Source organism: Vipera ursinii (assembly GCF_947247035.1).
Source record: "Vipera ursinii genome assembly, chromosome: 1".
Taxonomy (NCBI): domain Eukaryota; kingdom Metazoa; phylum Chordata; class Lepidosauria; order Squamata; family Viperidae; genus Vipera; species Vipera ursinii.
Genome location: NC_139512.1, coordinates 5,069,852 through 5,084,681, shown reverse-complemented (window position 1 = coordinate 5,084,681; position 14,830 = coordinate 5,069,852). Strand labels below are relative to the sequence as shown.

At 43.2% G+C, this 14,830-nt stretch overlaps 1 protein-coding gene across 1 annotated transcript in view; it reads left to right on the top strand.

Annotated features, from left to right (window-relative positions):
- Window positions 1-14,310, top strand: part of MKNK2 (MAPK interacting serine/threonine kinase 2) — a 53,892-nt gene extending 39,582 nt beyond the window's left edge. Inside the window, exons 11-14 of the mRNA XM_083349905.1 lie at window positions 9,226-9,420; window positions 9,596-9,760; window positions 10,906-10,949; window positions 12,937-14,310. Of these exons, the coding sequence (XP_083206031.1) occupies window positions 9,226-9,420; window positions 9,596-9,760; window positions 10,906-10,949; window positions 12,937-13,189 (657 nt within the window). The 3' untranslated portion in view covers window positions 13,190-14,310. The remainder of the gene's footprint in view (window positions 1-9,225; window positions 9,421-9,595; window positions 9,761-10,905; window positions 10,950-12,936) is intronic.
- The last annotated feature ends 520 nt before the right edge of the window (window positions 14,311-14,830 follow it).

Below are 14,830 nucleotides of genomic sequence, written 5' to 3'. Positions count from 1 at the left end.
AAGGATTCCTACCTTGGGCAGGGCGGGGGGTTGGACTATGGAAGACCATCAAGGTCCCTTCCGACCCTATAATATAGGTAGTCCTCGACTTGTGATCACAATTGAGCCCAAAATTTCTGTTGCTAAGTGAGAAAGTTGTTCAGTGAATTTTGCCCTATTTTGCCCCTTCTTCTCATAGTTGTTAAGTGAATCACTGCAGTTGTTAAGTTGGTAATGTGGTTGTTAATTGAATCTGGCTTCCCCGTTAACTTGGCTTGTAAGAAGGTCACAAAAGAGGATCACATGACCCTGGGACAGTGTAACCGTCATAAATATGAGTCAGTTGCCAAGTGTCTGAGTTTTGATCACGTGACCATGGAGAGGCTGCAATGGTTGCTTGAAAAATGTTCATAAGTCACTTTTTTCAGTACCATTGTAACTTTGAATAGTCACTAAACGGACTATTGTAAGTCAAGGACTACCTATACTACTGTGTTTCCCCCAAAATAAGACCAGCTGCTGCTGCTATTTTAATAATAATAATAATAATAATAATAATAATAATAATAATAATAATAATAATTATTATTATTATTATTATTATTATTATTATTATTATTATTATTATTATTATTATTATTATTATTATTATTATTAGCTTTCAAAAGAGGCACCAGGTCTTATTTCCGGGGTAGGCTTGGCCTTACCTCACCTCCGGCACTGACAGCTCCACCCAGGCCTGAACTTCTGGGCCTGAAGTTCTGCAGCTGAATTCGGGCCTGCATTTTGCAGTCAGGCCTTTCCAGAAGGCCTAAGCAGTCGAGTACCGAGGTATAGATTCAATCCATAGCTTGGTGCTCGCCTGCTGAGGTTTTGCAGAACAGAGCTATGGATTGAATCCATAGCTTGGTTCTTGGCTGCACAGGCCTTCCAGAAAGCCCTGTGACTGTGAAATGCAGGCCTGGCTGCAGAAGGGACTTCAGAAGAAGAAGTGGGCCGGCAAGGAGAGGCCTGGCTGCAAAGTAAGTAGGGGTAGGGCGGGTGGTACAGTTCCCCACCCCCACCCTAGCTTGATTTTTAGGTGTGTGCCTCGCCCCAAAACTAAGGCTTATTTTTGGGATAGGGCTTATATTAGGCCCACCCCCAAAACTCAAGCTAGGACTTATTGTTGGTGTAGGCCTTACTTTCAGGGAAACACGATATGAAGGGAATAGAAAAACACGTATCATGCCAAAGAAGCCACATGGTCATGACCGTGAAGCGAAATTGGGCTCAACTCAAAACAGACTTACCTTTTCTTAAGCTGAGATTACCAAGCTCAGCGTAACATGGACTGCACCAATTATCTTAGGATGTAAGATGATGGTCAGTTTCATACAACAGTCACAAACAGTAGATGGATTCTCTCGAGGTAATCCTCGATTTAGGACGCTACTGGAGTCTACTCATTACGACTTATCATAAAGCAGGTCACCCATATGGCCGACCCAATTTTAAGATATTTTTTTGTGTGTGTGGTGGACGTAAAGCAGTCTCCTTGTTTGCTATGTGCCATTGTTGCTGAAAACCAGAAGTAATTGCGGACCGGCTGCTGAGCACTTGACATACAGTCATGTGATTGCAGGGATGGGGCGGGTGACTTTGTCCTAACTTTGAACAGTTGCTAAGCAACCAGTCATAAGTCAAGGACCACCTGTACATTGGACCACAAATTCCTAAACCCCATTCATAGTGTAAAAAACAACTAGGGAGTTAAATCTATGCGTTCCCAGTTTTTTTTTCTTCCAGATAGCACAGACATGTCAAACACAAGTCCAACCCGCGAAGTGGTTTCATGCGGCCCGCAAAGCCATCCTGAAAACAGTGAGGGAACAGCCCCCACTGCCTTGGCCCTGGCCCAGAGACCCTCCTTCTGCCAGAGACCCTCAGATCTGCCCCACTCCTGCCCAGGCCCCCATAGGCACCCTTGATCCGAACGATGTAGAGCTGACCACGCCCACCCAGTAGGCCATACACACTCTAGCCACGCCCACCCAGTAGGCCACGCCCACCCTGGCCATACCCACCCGGCCCCCTGAGGGCAACCGCAATGCTGATGCGGCCCTCAGTGAAATTGAGTTTGACACCCCTGAGATAGCGTCTCCTCTTTTCAGCATTCCCATATGAAATTGGCATGTGTGAATCCCATCTGCAGCAGAGATGCCTGCAGGGGAGGTCAAAAAAGGCAAGATGGTGTTTGTGACAATGAGAACAAACCCAGCCCCATCTTTCTTTGATCACAAACTGTAAAATATTCTGCTTCTATGGTGGATCGAGCTGCGGTCCTGTGTCCTAGTTTCACTTGACTGATTTTGTTTCTGGAAGTTTGCATAGAAATGCTTTTAAATGCACACACACACACACACACACACACACGTCAGACTGATGCACCGGCAGGCTTAATAATATTCTGCCCTCCATCCATCTCTCTTATCCCATCCTCCCCCCATACATGTGGGAGGCAAAGAAGCTTGCTAAAGTGGGTCAGCAGAGGCTTGCCTGTGGGGTGATGGGAGGAGCAAGGAAAAGGTGGAGATGTGGCTACAGTTTGGCATCTTTATTGTGTAGCCAGGCTACTAACCCACCTGTCTTGATGGGCAGGTTTGGCTCTACGGTTGAGGTTACTTGTGTGAGTGGGTATGTTTGTGTTCATGTATCTGGTTCGACACAATCTTGCCTTTCTACATTACTCAAAGGAAGTTGCTTTCTTCCTTTTGTGTACTCTCCTTCTCCTGTGTGGCTAAGAGGTACCTAAACAAACAACAACCACTTTCTTAGTTTTTACCCATCTTTAATTTTATTCCAGGTGTTTGGGGCACTTGATTCTTCCTGGGAGTATTCCCCTCGCCCCATAAGCATATTCACAGATGGATGGAAATTGCTGCTGCAAAGAGGGCCCTGTTTAATTTGAATTTTCCTCTCTCCCCATTTTCTCCATCCTCCTTGCAGGTTATAATGATCCCAGGAAGACCCATAGAGAGATTTATGAACTCCATGCCCTTCTCATTCAGCGCAAAGCAATAAAAAAGAGGGCTTTCCTGAACCCTTCAGTCTTTTTTCCCATCTATTTTGTCCTCCTCGGAGTTATGGGGTATTTTATCTTGTTCCCATAGTAGCAGAGATCTTGGAAGAATGAGTGGAGGGGAAACTGTTAAATTCAGCTGTACTTTTTCTTTGTAAGACTGGTAATTACAGTTTATTTTGCCTTTTCTTCCTCTTTCTCTTTTTTCTTCAAGAGATACACAGTTCAAGTAGTCTTTGATTTACAACCATAATGGAACCTGTTCATTACGGTAGCAAGTTGGGTGAGGGTTGTAAAGCCGGTCATCAGATGATTTTATCACCTGATTTTATAGTATTTTTGCAGCATTTAAGCAAATCATGCTTAAGCAAACACTGCAATCGTTAAGCAAAGCCATTGTTCTCTGTAGGATATTTTTTGCCAAAAACCAAAAGACTGGTTTGCAAGAAGGGGGGGGGGGGGAAATTGTGGTCATGTGACCATAGATTGCTTTAAATAGTAATTCAGGCCAGTTGTCAAAGCACTTCAAATATGGCCAAGTGACTGTGGAGACACACACACACAAACGTATGTCCTGGCTATCAGAACTTTGGACTCAGATCATAAATACCTTTTGAGAGGCGGGCATCATAACTTTGAATGGTCCTTAAGTGAACGGTCAGAAGTTGGGGATTACCTGTACATATTCGGCATGTATTGGGAGGTTTCGCAAAGGCCTCTTATTGCAGCTGAGCAAAAAGACTTTTCTGAAACTCTGGAAGGACCCAGTCAGTGTAGATGAGCAAACATCAGAGTGCTAATTGGGCACTCCTAAAATGATCCAAACCCCCTTTCTAAGCCTGTTGCACGAGCCAGACCATTGCCCTTGGCTACCGTGCAGTATCTTCATTTGGCTAAGGAATCATAGTTAATTCTATTTCAATAAATTGCATGAACCCAGCCAGTTTTCTGACCAGAGCTAGGATAATTAATAATAATAATAATAATAATAATAATAATAATAATAATAATAATAATAATAATAATAATAATAATAAATAATAATAATAATAATAATAATAATAATAATAATAATAATAATAATAATAATAATAAGAAGAAGTTGGAAGGGACCTTGGAGGTCATCTAGTCCAACCCCCTGCTCAGGCAGGAAACCCTAGACGGTTTTTAATTTGTTTTAGGCTTGTGTTGGGTTCTGGTTTTTGTCTTGAGATGCAGGGTGCTTTTGCTAATCCTCTGAAGAGCCTGCTGGGTTAAGGGATACGTAATGTTCTCTCGTGTGGCCCTGCAGGCAACTGCCTAGCTGGGAAGTTGAACACAATGCAAGGCCACAGCTCAGCCCCAGAGTTGCTGGCCTGGCTCCCACAGGGCGTGCTGGTCGAGCAAGTTCTAGACTCCTGCCCTGCCCTGTCCTGGTTTGATGCAATCATGGGGTTGGGTTTTTTTCTGCTTTTGAAAAGGGAGGGATGGAATTTGGCAGCTGATGCAACCTTGGTGCAAGCAAGGGACGTGTGACTCCTTGCACCTGCTGGTTCAATCCAGCTGCATTCAGGGACAGGGGGGAGGTGGCCATGGGTGAACTCAGTGCCTTGTGTGTTGTGTGTGTTGTGTGTGTGTGTGTGTGTGTGTGTGTGTGTGTGTGTGAGAGAGAGAGAGAGAGAGAGAGAGAGAGAGAGAGAGAGAGAGAGAGAGAGAGAGAGAGAGAGAGAGAGAGAGAATGAATTCCAGCTCCGTGGGCAGCTGCTGTTATCTCCAGCATTGATTTTTTTTAATCTCACAGAGAGGAGGCGGATTATGACTTGCATAATGGGAAGGAAACAGAGAGGGAAATGATCATCGATTCACTTGTTGGACTCTTTGCTGTGGAATGTGTGAAAGGATCCCTTTGAGCATGTTGAAGAATGCATTTCCTTTCCTTGTTCAAGAATGGCTGTCTGTCCCCAGTGTTTCGCAGGTTAAGGATCTGCCACAGGCATATGCTGGGAATTCCTTGCCCAAATGCCTATCGCTTGCAAATTCTGGAATTTCAAACATCCCCACCCCACCCCCATGGACAAAAATTAACAGGAAACCACTCCTATTCCTGCTCCCCATCACGTGCTTTACCTTTACCTCTCATTTTTTATTAGAGGATAGATCTAAATCAGAGGTTCCCCAGCCTTTTGGGCACCAGGGATCAGTTCTGTGGAGAAAGGTTTTTCTGTGGACCGGAGAATGAGTGCTTTTGTGTGCTGCCTGCATCTCGTGGATGGGGCTTTGCTTGTTTGTGTGGACCGGTTGCTGGCATGCCACAAACTGGTGACGGTCCACACACCAGGGCTTTGCAGCTCCCGGTCTGTGGACCGGCACCAGTCTGTGGCATGCGAGCAACCAGTCACAAACAAGCAAAGCAGGCAGTATGCAAAACCAGTCCGCTGTGAAAAAAAAAACTCCATGGAACCAGTCCCCGCTACCCAAAAAGGGCCACTGCTCTATAAACAAATGGTTTTACCTTAAGGCCTACCTGTTCTGATTCTGTATCCCAACCCCTCTCCCCCCCTTTTTAATGGAAAGCTAACTTCTTATGTGTGTTGGCACGGAACTCTCTGTGACAAGTCCTTTGGTCTGTGACTGTTTAAGAATACATTGGTTTAAACTGGTTCATGTAGTGACCGTTCCAAGTTACAAGGGCGCTGAAAACAGTGATTTATGATCAACTTTCATACTTAATTGCCACATTTCCCCCTGGTCGCATGATCAAAATTCAACCGCTTGGCAATTGACTCACACTTCTGACGGTTGCAGTGTCCCAGCGTCATGTGGTCACCTTGTCCAACCTCCTGTCAAACAAAAGTTCATGGGGAAGCCAGATGCACTTAATAACCGTGTTGCTAACTTAACAATCGGCGTGGTTTTATTTATTTATTTATTATTTAAATTTATATACCGCCGTATTCCCGTAGGACTCAGGGCGGTTTACAGGGAGAATTAAAATACATAGCATACAAAAATTAAAAGCAGTTAAAAACTATAATTAAATTACAGTCCCTGAAATTAAACTAAAATCCAATTAAATTAGTTAAAACCCCTCAGTCTGGGCCAAACAGCTCGAAGAACCAGGTTTTCAAGTCCCGGTGAAATGAGCGAAGGTCGGGGGCAGTCCTGAGTTCCGTGGTTCCCTTAACAGCAGCAAGAAAGGTCGTAAAAATGAGGCAAAACTCAACAAATGTCTCACTTAGCAACAGAAATTTTGGGCTCAGTTATGGTTGTAAACCGAGGACTGCTCGTACTATTCATCATCATCATCTTGGCAAGAGGGAGTGCAAATTTGGGGGCTCAAATTTACCTTTGAACTGTATGATAAAAGCCACATTCTCCTAGAGGATTGGTAGAGCGAGGATTAAAAACTAAACTTTGACTACATTTCTTTTATCCTTCAAATTACAGCAAAGATGATTACTCTCCAATTACACATTTAACCATTTCCCGAATGCGTCGTCTTCCAAGCTAGAATTTGTTGGCAACCTCTGGAGTCCTCTGGGAGGTGATGCAATGGCTTTGGGGATCACATGTGCTCTTGGATCTTTCCTCTGCAGCCTAGATCAAGGTTGAGAGCTCCACCAGTCACAACACTTTGAAGACTAAACAAAGACTCATAGAAATTGGGATGGTGCAAGGAGCATTGGCATAGGGAGCAGCTGAAAGACACATATTTTTTTTCTTTTCATCCTCTCCCAAAGCCTCATTTCAACAAGCTTGGTTAAAAAAATGGTTAAGGTATTAGAAAGCCAGAGCAACTAATAATGAATTGGGGCTTCCTGTTTCCAAGGGAATTCTTGCTTGTTCTAGGATCAGAGATGAACCAAGCACCCCATTTTTTGCATAACCACCGAGTGTTAGTTAGGTTCTGGGAAAATAGCATCCAATCACATTTGGAACATTACAAATGTTATAATGTTCCTACCCCTTGTTTTAGGAGATGATACAAGAAAATGGCTCAGAGAGCACCACGAAACACATTACAGGTAGTCCTCGACTTACGACCAGAACTGAGCCCAATATTTCTGTTGCTAAGTGAAACATTTGTGAAGTGAATTTTGCTCCATTTCATGATCTTTCTTGCCACAGTTGTTAAGTGAATCACTGCAGTTATTAACTTAGTAACATGGTTGTTAAGTGAATCTGGCTTCCCCATTGACTTTGCTTGTCAGAAGGTCTCCAAAAGTGAGCACGTGACGCCGCAACACTGCAGCTGTCATAAATACATGCCAGTTGGCAAGCATCTGAATTCTGATCACGTGACCATGGGGTTGTATCCAGTGCTTTTTTTGTAAAAGAAAACGGTGCCGTAACTCACACACGTCATACAACCTGCCTTGCCTACCCTATAAGGTTCCATCCAAAAAAGGTGCCGGAACTCCATTCTGAGCGTTCTATGAGAAAAAAAGCCCTGGTTGTAAGTATGACAAATGATCATAAGTCACTTTTTCCAGTGTTGTTATAACCTTGAGTGGTCACTAAATGAACTGCTGTAAATTGAGGACTACCTGTACAGAATAAGTATTATCTACGTTTGTCTCTAGTATGAAAGCCCAAAGGATCTGTGTCTTGCTCGCTGTACAGTATGCTACTATTTATAGATTAGAACAAAGTAAATGTATAGATTACTATTAATACTTTTGGAAAATGCTGCCTTGGGACAAGGAAGAATCTTGGTGATCATTCGAGAATTAGCGGTTGGACTTGCCAACTTAAAAAAACCCTGATATGTGAAAAACCTATATTTGATTTCGTATTGAATTCTCTGCATTGAAAATGGACTGCATGATTTGAGTCATAACGCATTGATTACATTAAAATAAGATTGGATAATTGGTAATTTACTACTTTAGGGATCTCAGCAATTAACGTTGCATAGTAAGTGAACCATACTGTGTTTGTGTAAAATAGCAACTTTAATGGGTTAACCTGTGTCTTGGGATAAACATGCCATGTGAATCCAGCTAGTATGTTTCTGTGGTTCAGGAGACCTTGGGGGGGGGGGGAAGACTGCTTGCAGGGAATTTGAATTTGGTACTGTGATCTTTCCGGGCTTCCATGTTGGGGGCTCTGATTTTTCCTAAGATTGTGAGAAGTGTAGGTGGGTGGGGCTGTGTTACAGGAAAGAAGACATGGCCAACTTGGCTAAAACTGTAGGCTATAGTCCTTGGAGATAAGTGTATGTGGGTTCTTATCCACTTCCCTCAACCTCTTCGCCAGGGGTCTCCAAACTTGGCAACTTTAAGACTTGTGGACTTGAACCTTCAGAATTCCTCAGCCAGTATGGCTAGCTGAGGAATTCTGGGAGTTGAAATCCACAAGTCTTAAAATTTCCTGCTTTGAAGACCCCTGCTCTTAGCCATTCTTTCTTTGAGGTTTTGAGCAGTCTTGGGATGTCATAGCTCAGGTTTGCTGCTTCCATTTTTCTTCCAGGAACTCGTTGGAAACAAATGTCCTTAGGTGGCAAGCTGTATTTATGTTGGGTGAGGCTATGGTTATGTGTGGCTAGTAGGCTTTCATTTTTGGCCAGCTGAAGCAAAAAGTATCTAATCTAGAGAACACGAAGGGTATAATTTACTTGCTGAGTCCATCTGGCCTCATATCTGATCTCTGTTCCTGGTCAGGCTTGTATTTTCCTCTGCAGTTTGTGGCATTTGTGGCTTGCAAGAATCTCCTGTTCTTGCTTGTTTTGAGCATTTGACAGCTCCAATGTCGTCGTAGAGGACATAAGAACAGGCCACTAACCAGCTTTCTGTTTCCAGCGGGGTCAGAAGGCAACAGCAGGTCCCTTGTTGCTAACTTCCACAGAATCTGAGGTTTAGAAATAATACTGAAACCTGGTTTCATTGAGCAATCATTGACTAGACCATTTTTGGAAGATATCCCTATGACTGCCTTACCATTCCTGATTCTATTTCCAATAAGTTTCTCTGAGAATTGTTACGGATTAAGTGAGGGAGAAAAAGATAAGTCTCTGTAGGTTTGCAAAAGGGTAACCAGGGATGAATCCTGGCAGAAATCAGCACATTATCTTTCTTGATTATGCTTTCCTATAGTTAACTGGGGACAAAACTGTGTATTTAAAGCACTCACATCTGCACAAACAACCACCTCTGAATCAGAGTCTAAACCGTTGGCTGTTACAAATTTTGTTTTCTTTCCCCCAGTGTGGTTCAGCAGAATATATGGCCCCAGAAGTGGTGGAGGCCTTCAATGAAGAAGCATCCATCTACGACAAGCGCTGTGATTTATGGAGCTTGGGAGTCATTCTATACATCATGCTGAGTGGTTACCCCCCTTTTGTGGGTCACTGTGGAACGGACTGCGGCTGGGACCGTGGTGAAGCGTGCCCTGCTTGCCAGGTAATCATGCCCAGATGGCACTTCCTGTTTGCCAGCAGTGCAAAGTCCTAAAAAGTTCCATTTGCTTCTCCCTCTTTTTTAGAAATGTCATAATTGGTTCCCGTACGTGTTTCTTAACTATTTTTAGATGTGCTGTCTTCTTTTCGTAATGTACGGTAACTTTCTCTTCTCGCAGAATATGCTGTTTGAAAGCATCCAGGAGGGGAAGTATGAATTTCCAGACAAGGACTGGGCTCACATCTCTTTTGAAGCTAAAGACCTCATTTCAAAGCTTCTTGTAAGAGATGCCAAAAAGCGTCTGAGTGCGGCCGAGGTCCTCAAGCATCCTTGGGTACAAGGGGTGAGCATTCTTGAGTGAGAAAAGATGGACATGAGATCATTTCTTTTGGCTTTCTGCTTATCTATCTCCATCTTTTCTCTCTCTCTCTCTCTCTCTCTCTCTCTCTCTCTCTCTCTCTCTCTCTCTCTCTCTCTCTCTCTCTCTCTCTCTCTCCCTCCCTCCCTCCCTCCCTCTCTCCACATCATCTCTCTGTTTCTATCTCTACCTCTTTCCATCTTCTATCTAGCCATCCATTCATCTACCTATATCTATCTATCCATATCCATCCATCCATCCATCCATCTATCATCTATCAATTATCTACCTATTTCTATTTATCATCTACCTATGTCTGTCTATCTATCTTTCTATTTCTATTTCTATCTATCTGTTTATATCATCTATGTCTGTCTGTCTGCTTTAGAAACCACCCATCTCCCTCACAGAGGCACTCCAGGCAGTGTACAGATAAAATATTTAAAAAGTAAAAACTAAATACAAACATTTAAAATGAAGGCAAGGATAGTTAAAATTCAAAAATTAATTAAAAGGCGGTAGAGCTTTCAGGGACTAACCGGCCCCTCAGCTGCATGCTCCCAAGTGTTAATGTAAGTTAGACTCCAAAGTTTTTAAAAGAAAAAATAAGAGGGCATGGCATTTATTGTAGTCAAACAACTGGTGTGGATATATGAAATCTCTAGTTATCAGGCTTGATTGAAATGCAACCTAGCCTTTCAGCAGGGTTTCTCCACGTTGGGAAGTTTGAGATGTGTGCATTTCAATTCCAAGAATTCCGTAGCCAGCCATGAATTGAAATCCACATATCTTAAAGTTGCCAAGGTGGAGAAACAATTTCTTACAGATTTGGAAGCCCCAGACCTCTCTTTTCTATAAAGTGAGTTTTCTGTCCATGTTCAGACTGCACCTCCAGTAGTAAACAGACACCTACGGTATTTATGTCGAAATAACCAGCTACAAGAGGAGCATATATTTGAATAGGGTTAATGTACGTATCTCCATTGTATTTGTTTAAATGGAACTTTAATTTTGTCATGGAAAAATGCAGAGAAGGTGTAACTTAAAAGGGCATTGGGGTCTGCAAGGAGTTGTAAGCAGTCTTAGATGACTATTAGGATGACAACATTCCTTCCTTTTTTTGCTTCTAGTGTGCTCCTGATAACACGCTCCCCACTCCAATCATCCTACAAAGGTGAGTGAAGCATTACAGAAATGCTTTTAATAAATAAGAATATTGAGGTATACCTCAAATCTTTCTTAATTTCTCTTGTACAGAATTATAGCCTCTTCTGAGGATTCTTATCGTCTGGAAATTTGTTTTTGGTTTTTTTCAGGAACTATATATATGGAAAGCAATAGCTTTCTAATCTTTACTGCATTATCAGCCTTTTGGTCACAAACCAGTATAACATGTATATAATTACCACTATTTCAATGATAATTTTAAGGTGTGTAGAACTTCAGCTTAATAACAGGTAATAGGGTGTACCAATGAAAAATGGGAAGGGCATGTCCAGAAAACATGGGCAGTTCTGCTGCTATCACAGCCTTCCTTCAGTGAATTCATATACCATATTTCCCTGAAAATAAGACCTGGACTTGTATTTTTTTTTTGCCTCCAAAAGAGGCATTAGGTCTTATTATTTTCGGGGAATGTCTTCAGCGGTGGTACCGACAGCCCTATCTAGCAGGAGCCTGCGTGGCCACCGCCGGCCTACTTCTTTGGCTGCTCGTGCACGTCACGCCCGGCCTTTGTTTCACCAGCAGAGATGTTCAGGAAAGGCCTCTAGCAGAGAACAAGGCCCAGGTTGACGCTCGCGTTCCCCCACCCCAGCCTCTGTTTCACCGGCAGAGGCCTTCAGGATAGGCTTCTGCAGCCAAGAACTGGTTGACATGTGTGTTGCCCCAGCCTCTGTTCTTGGCTGTAGAGATCTTTCTTGAAAATAGACCTTTCCTGAAGGGCTCTGCTGGGGGGGGCAATGCACGTGAGCAGCTTCAAGTGGCTGCAGACATGGCGGCCATGCAGGCTCCTGGACAGGGCTGTTGGTGCTGCTGCTGCGAGTCAAGGCAGGTGTCAGGGCATGGGAGGCCTGGCTGCGGGAGCCCTGAGGTAGGTGAGTGTGGAGCGCGTGGTGCAGTTCCACCCCCTCCCCCACCTGCCTTGCCTCACCTTGTGGCAGTGGCATCGCGAACAACCAGATGGAATGGGTGGTCAGTCAGCTGGGCAGGCTCTTAACTAGGGCTTATTTGAGGGGTAGGGCTTATCTTAGGTGCACATGTAAAAATCAAGCTAAGGTTTATTTTCAGGATAGGTCTTATATTCGGGGAAACACAGTATTTAGAAAACTGATATGATTCCCCACTTCAAGCAAATAACACTGGGTGACAACAAACAATACAAAACCATTCTGAAACAAAATTCAGAATACATGTAATAGCAAATGGAATAAATTACAAGAACTGAACCTCTCACAAGCTGCTCACAATTGCAAGCATACATGCTTTACTCACCCAGCCCTAATGCCTATGATGAGTCAGGTTTTCATGCCCTTCTGGAAATCAAGTGCTGTGCAGACCCCAGGCCAGGCAAGATCACAGCTGACCACCAGAAACTTCTATAGTTAAGCAACAAAGTAATGTAGGCCCAAATTGGGATTCCAGTCCCTCCCCCAGAGCTCCGGGGAGCAAAAAAACAAGTTCCCGGTAGTCCTCGGCTTACGGCTACAATTGAGCTCATTGTTTCTGCTGCTAAGCGAGACAGTTGTTAAGTGAATTTTGCCCCATTACGACCTTTCTAGCCATAGTTGCTAAGTGAATCACTGCAGTTATTAAGTTAGTCACACGGTTGTTAAGTGAATTTGGCTCCCCCATTGACTCTGCTTGTCAGAAGGTCGCAAAAGATGGTCACAAAGACCTCGGCACTGCAACGGTCATAAATATTGATCATGTGACCAGGGGGAATGCTGCAAAAGTTGTACGTTTGAAAAACGATCATAAGTCACTTTCTTTAGTGCAGTGCCAATTGTAACTTCAAACAATGTTGCTAAATCAAGGAGTACCTGTAATGCCGTGTCCAAAATTATTCTTCGGCACCCCCATTTTTAGCGGTTAGTTGTGGGATGTACAAAATCGGAAGTCCAGACATTCTCAACTTGCTTTTTTGTCGTTGCCCTTGGTAGGAACAGCAGTGCCAAAGAGTTGACATCGTTTGCTGCCGAAGCCATTGCTGTCAACCGTCAGTTAATGCAGCACGAGGAGGAAGCTGCGGAGGAGACCCACCCCATTATCATCAAAGCTACCTCATGCTCTATGCACCTCTCTCCTCCTTCCGAATCCAAGCTGGCCAAACGGAGACAGAAGACAAGCATGGCTAAAGCCAATGCCACCCAGCATCTGGTGACCCCCTTGGTCTTGGTTGGGGATCACATGTGACTGCCTTTCCTTAATATACGTCCATTCTTCCATTCCTTCCCTCAACCCCCCCAACCCCTTCCGTGCTTTTCGGACAAAAAGGTCTGCTTGAATAGCTTAACAAAAGATCAAGATCAAGTTGGCTGGTTTCCAAGAATTCTCTTCTGTCTTTGATCTTGTTCTGTTCCTTTTTGTTTCTCTTTCTCTTTTTTTAAAAAAAGCTATTTAAATTCTATACCTCCCATCCCTCGTTTCCCCTCTTCCCGGTGCATTTTGATAACACACATGCTTTTTCCTTAAAAAGTTTTTTTTAAAAAAAGTTGTCCCTTTCTCCCCACTGAAGGATACCTTATCTGGGGGGTTGGGGGGGATGGGGTGGGGGTTTCTGTTCTTTTTTCTTTTTCTTTCTCCCTTTCTCTCAGCTTCTTGTACTGTGAAAAGAAGGGAGGGAGAAACCCTTTCCCTTGTCTGCGCCACCCCAAGCCTGAACTTTTAAACGTAGCATTTTTTTATGTTTGGAGAGTGTTTACTTTTTTTTTCCTTTTTTTTTAACGTTTATTTTAATTTTGTTCTTGCCATTGGTTTCTTTTTTTAAAAAAAACAACAAGACAAGCATGATAACTACTCGGATTCTGTATGGTTTGAGGGTGGGTGGGGGAGGATTTAATCTCGTCTTTTTTCCCCCAAAAGCACTGGAGTGACTTTTAGGCGGGGAGGAAGGAAACAATTACAGTCCATGGATTGTATGAATGTTCATTTATGGGAAAAATTTAGGGAAAATTGCAGAGTCTTCCCTAAAACTGTATAGATTCTATAAGCTGAAAGTAGTGGTATCTGGGATATAAACAGAAGGGGGGAATTGGGAAGAGGAAACCCATACATATAGGGCGAAATTTCTTCTCCCCACCCCCTGGCACCGTTCACAGCACTTATTTTGCATTTCGTTCTTTTTTTTTTCATCAAGGGGCCAAGCTGCGGATAACACAAGAACCCTATTTTGTTTCAATCCAGATATGTCCTGTTAACATGGGAGGGGTCCAATTTTTTTTTTAGAGTAAAAAGGATGTTTTAGGATCTGCTATAGTGGAATCTAATCGCTTAATGGGTTTTTCTCCCGTTTGATAAGGAGAGATAAAAGAAAGGTTAAAAAAAAGTTCCATTGTAGTAGAAAGGAAAGATTTTACTACCTACCATATACAGTAAGCCAGTGTTTCTCAACCGTGGCAACTTGAAGATGGACTTCAACTCCCAGAATTCCCCTGGCCAGCATGGCCATGCTGGCCAGGGGAATTCTGGGAGTTGAAGTCCACATGTCTTCAAGCTGCCAAGATTGAGAAACACTGGAGTAAGCTATTGAGGGGAAAAAGTGAGGCTTAATCTGACTGGAAGATAGTCCACATTAATTAAACCATCCTCTGCAGGGCTGTAAAAATCTTTGCAAAAATATTTGTAGAGATGTATAATTGCTTCAGAGATTGCAAATGTAGGATGCCCTCTCGTATATTGTGGCAGAACAGTTTATGGCAATCCTTTACAACTTTTGGTGAATGTTTTTTAATACATTTTTTTAAAAAAACACAACCCAAGGTGATGCGTTGTTTGAGCTCCCCATCTCAAAGGGAGACTGTGGCTTGAGGGATTTATTTTGAAATATTTCCCAGT